This window comes from Lactuca sativa, chromosome 3, assembly GCF_002870075.4.
Source record: "Lactuca sativa cultivar Salinas chromosome 3, Lsat_Salinas_v11, whole genome shotgun sequence".
Classification (NCBI taxonomy): Eukaryota; Viridiplantae; Streptophyta; class Magnoliopsida; order Asterales; family Asteraceae; genus Lactuca; species Lactuca sativa.
Genome location: NC_056625.2, coordinates 137,521,016 through 137,526,698, shown reverse-complemented (window position 1 = coordinate 137,526,698; position 5,683 = coordinate 137,521,016). Strand labels below are relative to the sequence as shown.

At 30.5% G+C, this 5,683-nt stretch overlaps 1 protein-coding gene across 2 annotated transcripts; it reads right to left on the bottom strand.

Annotated features, from left to right (window-relative positions):
• LOC111880269 (uncharacterized) lies at positions 1 to 4,146 on the bottom strand. 2 transcript variants are annotated; one of them, XM_023876684.3, is made up of 9 exons: positions 3,740 to 4,146; positions 3,133 to 3,277; positions 2,843 to 3,011; positions 2,502 to 2,757; positions 2,312 to 2,400; positions 1,870 to 2,052; positions 1,685 to 1,770; positions 862 to 946; positions 1 to 773 (listed from the first exon to the last, which is right to left on the bottom strand). In XM_023876684.3, exons 1-9 carry the CDS (start codon positions 3,933 to 3,935, stop codon positions 636 to 638), a joined length of 1,347 nt encoding a protein of 448 aa, XP_023732452.1. In that variant the 5' UTR covers positions 3,936 to 4,146; the 3' UTR covers positions 1 to 635. The 2 variants fall into 2 exon arrangements, with proteins under 2 accessions (XP_023732452.1, XP_023732454.1); XM_023876686.3 differs by having other exon boundaries at positions 3,687 to 3,825.
• Between the last annotated feature and the right edge of the window lie 1,537 nt (positions 4,147 to 5,683).

Genomic DNA, 5,683 nt, shown 5'->3' with positions numbered 1-5,683 from the left:
TTTCAAAACCTTTTTAATAATTCTAATTCATTCCAAAATATTTTACAAACCAAACTTCTTTTAGTGGTAAAATTGGTCCTTTAGTTTAGCTCTTTTTTCAACTTTGTATCTCTAAAAAGTTGTGTTTACAATTTTAGCATTTTTTCAAGGTTTTTGTAATACTCTTTGTCCTTGTTCAAACTAAAATTACTATATTACCCTTTATCCGATTTCTCAAAAATATCTATTGTTTAATAATGTTTACATCCTTATAATATTACATCATGCGTGTTCATGTTTTTCGTTTCCCTAAATCACAACTAAACCCGCATCGATTTACTTCGAACATAAACCAAAATCATTACAAACCATAAAAAAAAGGACCAAAATTGCAATCCGGCTTTTTAGGGAACAAAACCATAAATAAATGCTAAACCAAGGGACCAAAAATGTAACTTACTTAATCTTTAATTACATATTCCAATAAAAAAAAAAACTTATAAATCTCATATATATATACTTTTACAACTGAATTGCCTACACCATTTTCATCAAACACTTAAAAGGGCAGGAATTCCATTCCAATCTTTTTCACCCGATAACACCTTTCAAACATGAATTCCATTCCAGTCAAGGGCTGGAATTGGAATTGGAATTCAATGTTTGTGGAAGTTTTGATGGGGAGATTGTTTGCCAGATTGCTTTAAGAAATGCATGCAAACAGCTGCTGATAATAAACCAATTCCACTAAAGGCTATGATAGTGGAATTCTCAATGCTATTATTGTAACCCCTCTGTAATATAATTTATATCAATAAAATAATTTTATAAAAAAATAAATACTAAGTTTTATTTAAATAATAATAGTAATAAATAACATACCTGAATGAGACAAAAAAGAATTGCAGCATTTGCTGGAGCTAAAGAGAGAGTAATCATTCCTCCACGCAACTCATTTGGCACATAACTGTATGTTTTTTTAAACACTGATTTTAGGTATTTTTTTGGTTCGATGGAGTCAGTGAAGGAGTGGAATGGAATGAGTGATTCCACTGGAATGAAAAAGAACTCTGTGTTTGTTGTGTTGATCACAAGTAGGCTAGAACATGTCTTTAGAAATTGCAGTGTAAGTTGTTTTTGTTTATGTAAATTTTTGGTTTTAGATAAATTTACAATTCTATTTTCTGAAAAGAATTTAAAATTATATTTGTTATTATAATCTTATTTGAGTTTTAGAGAGCTTTTATTATCTTTACTATTATTTTTTTTCTATCACAAAAATAACCATCCATTTTGGAAAATGGATTTTGGAAAATTCATTACAAATATTTAATTATAAAAAAAATCTTTTTTTGTCAAACAATGATGTTATTATGCAAAATCTTGATGTAATTTCACACACACACACACACACAAAAAGAAAAAATTAGTTCCTCAAAATTAATTTTACGAAAAGCGTGGTTATTTTGAAATATTTAATCAAATACTCCTCTCCCATTTTTGTGATTAGCCCATAAAGAAATTATCGATTGTGATTAAATAATGTATAAACTTATAAACTATAAAGCAGCTTTAATAATTCAATAAAAAAAAAATCATTTCATGATCATGAAATGTAATCACTCATTCCATTACTGTGTCCATTCCATTCCGTTGTTATTCCATTCCATCCAACTAAACAAATATATAAAAAATAATAACTTACAACGTTCTCAAACGTGCCAAAGAAGGTAAAATGAGGCCAATAGATGCATGAAACAAGCAAAAGAGTCCTACAAGAATTCCAATTTCCTACACAAGTTTTTCATCAGTTATTTCCTTATTATATATATAGCATTCTACTTTCATTTCATTAATAAAAAGGATTTAAAAAAATAAATAAATAAATACCTGATAATCATAAGCTACAATAGAAAGAATAACTCCTGATGTGATGAAAGTGTATACAAGACAATCTTCAGTTCTTATGGATAATGGTCCATTTATGAACCATGGAAACATTGTGCTTCCCAACATTTTAGCTCCTAGTAAACAAGGGTATATCAGTCCAAGATTAACTTCTCTCCCATCACCCTATAAAAAACATTGTAGATTTTTCAAAGTCTAATGTCTTGATAAGAAAGAGATGAAAGTGGAATGATGTAAGAGAAAGAAATGAAAGGAAGATGCTATAATAAAGAAACAAATGTAAGTATGTTGTTGCTTTTCAATTTGAAAAAGTGTTCTTCAGAATCATCATAATATGTATAAGAAAAATGAAATAAAAGAAAGTAAAGTTCATGATCAATGTTAAAAGATAATAGATGTAGGATCATAGTTCATAGTATCTTACCACTATAGTTGGAGCCCATAATATCCAAAATGCAGCAACAGAAAAGTGAACACAAGATTGTGCCCAACCCAATAACCATATTCTTTTATCTGCAAAAAAACATATGACACTGAAATCAATATCCCTAAAACCTAAAACCCTAAAAGGATGCATCTTTACATAGAAAAGAGAGAGAGAATGAAGTGTTCACCATAGAAGATATGTGTTTTGAATGATATACGATACTCCTTAAATGTTGCAGGTGGGGATTCCCTCCATTCTTGTGCAATGAAAATGATACTAATGAGTGATAGTAAAGCAGTAAAAGTGGAAGGTGAAAGCATGTTCTTCTCAAAATCATTGCTGATAAACCAATTTGCAAAGACTTGGCTTCCAATTAAAGATGCAGACTCAAGAAATGTCATAAGCCAAAACATTTCATTCAATGAATCTAGCCTGTGCCCTAGCTGCAATGAAAAAGAAACAAGATATGAAAAATTGTTCTGAAGAAACTAAAAAAATAAATATTGAGATTGGAAAAGGCATACAGACCTTGTCATGCTCAACCACCATCCATGTCTCGAAACTGAATAAAAAAATTGAAGTGGCTAAAGAGAGGCAAACACTTGCTAACCAAATGCTTGGATGTGAGAAAATCGTCTTCAAGATAGCAACAAAAAGGTGGAGGATGCAAAACAACAAGCTAATTTTCTTTCTACCTCTGAAAACATGCATTATATCACATGTCACTAGTTTTTCAACGCAGAAACTTGTTGCATTGCATTCAGTATCTTTGAAGGTAGAAAAGAGTAAGAGGAAAAAGGGCATGAAAGGAAACATACATTAAGTCGGATAGCATGCCCAAGAAAGTCCCAACAAAGAGTGCAGATGCAGAACCGATGATGAGAGATGACACCATTTGCTCCTTGTTAAATCCAAAGTATGCCATTTCATACTCCCCAAACACTGACCACATGCCTTCCATTACTAAAGAATCAAACATAAAGAGTCATTACCCAATCCAGCATTTGAAACTGTAAGAAATGCATTTAGTTATGTGTACAACCAGCTTGAAGCAGCTTCAAGTAAAAATGCTCAGAAAATAGACTTAGAACTGTTGGAAATCTTAAAATAATAAGTATAAGGTGTAGCACAACCAGCTTCAATTAACTGAATGTTCTAATAACAAACATTGATTACTGAATTTTCAGCATTATTCGATTATTTACACAATGACCTAGGGAAAATTTTTAAAAAATGAACTTAAATGAAGTTGAATGTTAAATGTACAATCAATAATAACATATATCATGCGTAGATAATCAATCCATTGTTAATCTCATCATATTCTAGCTATGTTTCATCTATAAGTGCATTTTGCTTTCAGTTTACTTACTTTATTCACGCAAAGTGAAGAACTGATAATGGCAATGAACGGAAGCTGCTGACCTGAGGCGGAGCAAAACACGAGAAGAAATTTTCTCTGAAACCGAAGCAAAGAAGACGGAAGTGATTGATCGAAGACAGTGGAACTCCTGCTCGAATTCTGAGGTAAACAAACGATTGAGAGTAAGCATGATACGAATATGAATATGGACAGTGGCTGATTGTTTTCCCACACTTCACTCTCTATCACAACTCCCATTGAACCACGAAAAATGCAAGTCGAGCGTCGACTTAGGATCCAAACAAAGCAAATCAACTGCTATGGCGTCGCCGGTGATCGGATTTCATCAGACGCACTCCGATCTCTTAGATCCGATGGATTATGTGCCGGATTTTGGGCCTATAAAAAATATACTCCGAAATCCGAATGTGTATCCGTTTCAAGCCCTAACCCCTTTTCATATACCGCTTTATATATCACTCTTAAAATATTCAAAATTTCAACCCGTTTTTTTACTTTAGCAAAGTATTCAATTAACAAAAAAGTCGATAACATGATTTTTATAACTTCACAATTTTTTAACAAGAAATCTGTAGAAATTTAGAAGTATACAACTTTACATCACAAGCAAACCTATAAATATAAGTTAAAATTTTATAAAATCCAATGCGATATCACTAAGTTCTCATTAGGGCATACGATTGCAAATATTTACCATTAAATGTGATTAAAGTTGTAATTTACAAGACTAATTGAACAGAAAAACTACTTGTTAATCGAAAAACTATCTAATTGCTGAAAAAATAACGAATAGCTAATAAGCTATAGGTTTGATAAAATGAACTCGTAAAATAGTTGGAATATATAAAATAATATAAAAAGACATTCAAAAGATTAAGTTTTTTAATACTATGTAAATAATAAAGTGTAAAATTGGGAGTATTAAAAAAAGGCAAAATACAGAAAAATATAACCATTTATCTATCAACATTCAGAAAAAACTTTTATATTTTATTTATATGTGGAAAACCCTTACATTTTCAATTATCTTTCAGATTTAGGGAAAATGATACATACGCTTTATAAAGTTTTTAAGATTTACCTTTTTAGTCACTTAACTTTTGAAATCACTTTTTAAGGGAACAAGGTTGATTTTGTTCTAGATCTCGGTGTGATTTTCTTCTTCTGATCTTGGATAAAATGTAATAATGACTGGCAGAAAATGTTGGTGGTGAAGAAAGGAAAATACAGATGGTGATTGGTTTCTAGGTAACTATGAGAGAGAGAGAGAGAGAGAGAGAGAGAGAGAGAGAAATGGACCCTAATTTTTGTCACTATATCCCCTAAACCGATTAAAACAAGTAAATAGGACTAAATGACACGTTCTCCACAACTTGGTTTCCTCATAAAAACACGAAAAAAAACTAAATGACTAAAAGGGTAAACCCTAAAAACTTAATAGAGCATATGTGTCATTTTCCTTTAGATTTACTCAAATATCTGTTTTTTAAGAAAATTACCGCTCATTTTGTGGCATGGCATTTGTCATGTTCGTTTTTAAGTTGACAGAGAAAAAAATAAACAATGTCACTTATTTTTTATGGAGTAAATGGTTGTTGAGTAATGATCTATTTCTCATGTTTACCTTATACAAGAGACAACTCTACTTATTTATGTTTCTATATTAACCTAAAATCAAAAAATATAAATATCATGTCCTAAACCAATTGAAAATTTCTTTAAAAAACCATATACTTGGGTTAATGTGAACAGTAACCGAAAACGTAAGAGTTTTTCTAGATATAAACAAAATGTAAGAGTTTTTCTGAATGCGGATAGATAAAAGGTTGTGTTTTTTTTTGTATTTTGCCCAAAAAACAGTTTAATAAACATATTATGTTCATTACAACCTACACAAAAGCTCAAACATAATGTTATTCATCCAAAAAACCAAAAGCTAGTCAACATTTTTTGTCCCAAAAGCATTATATTAGATGTAAATCAGA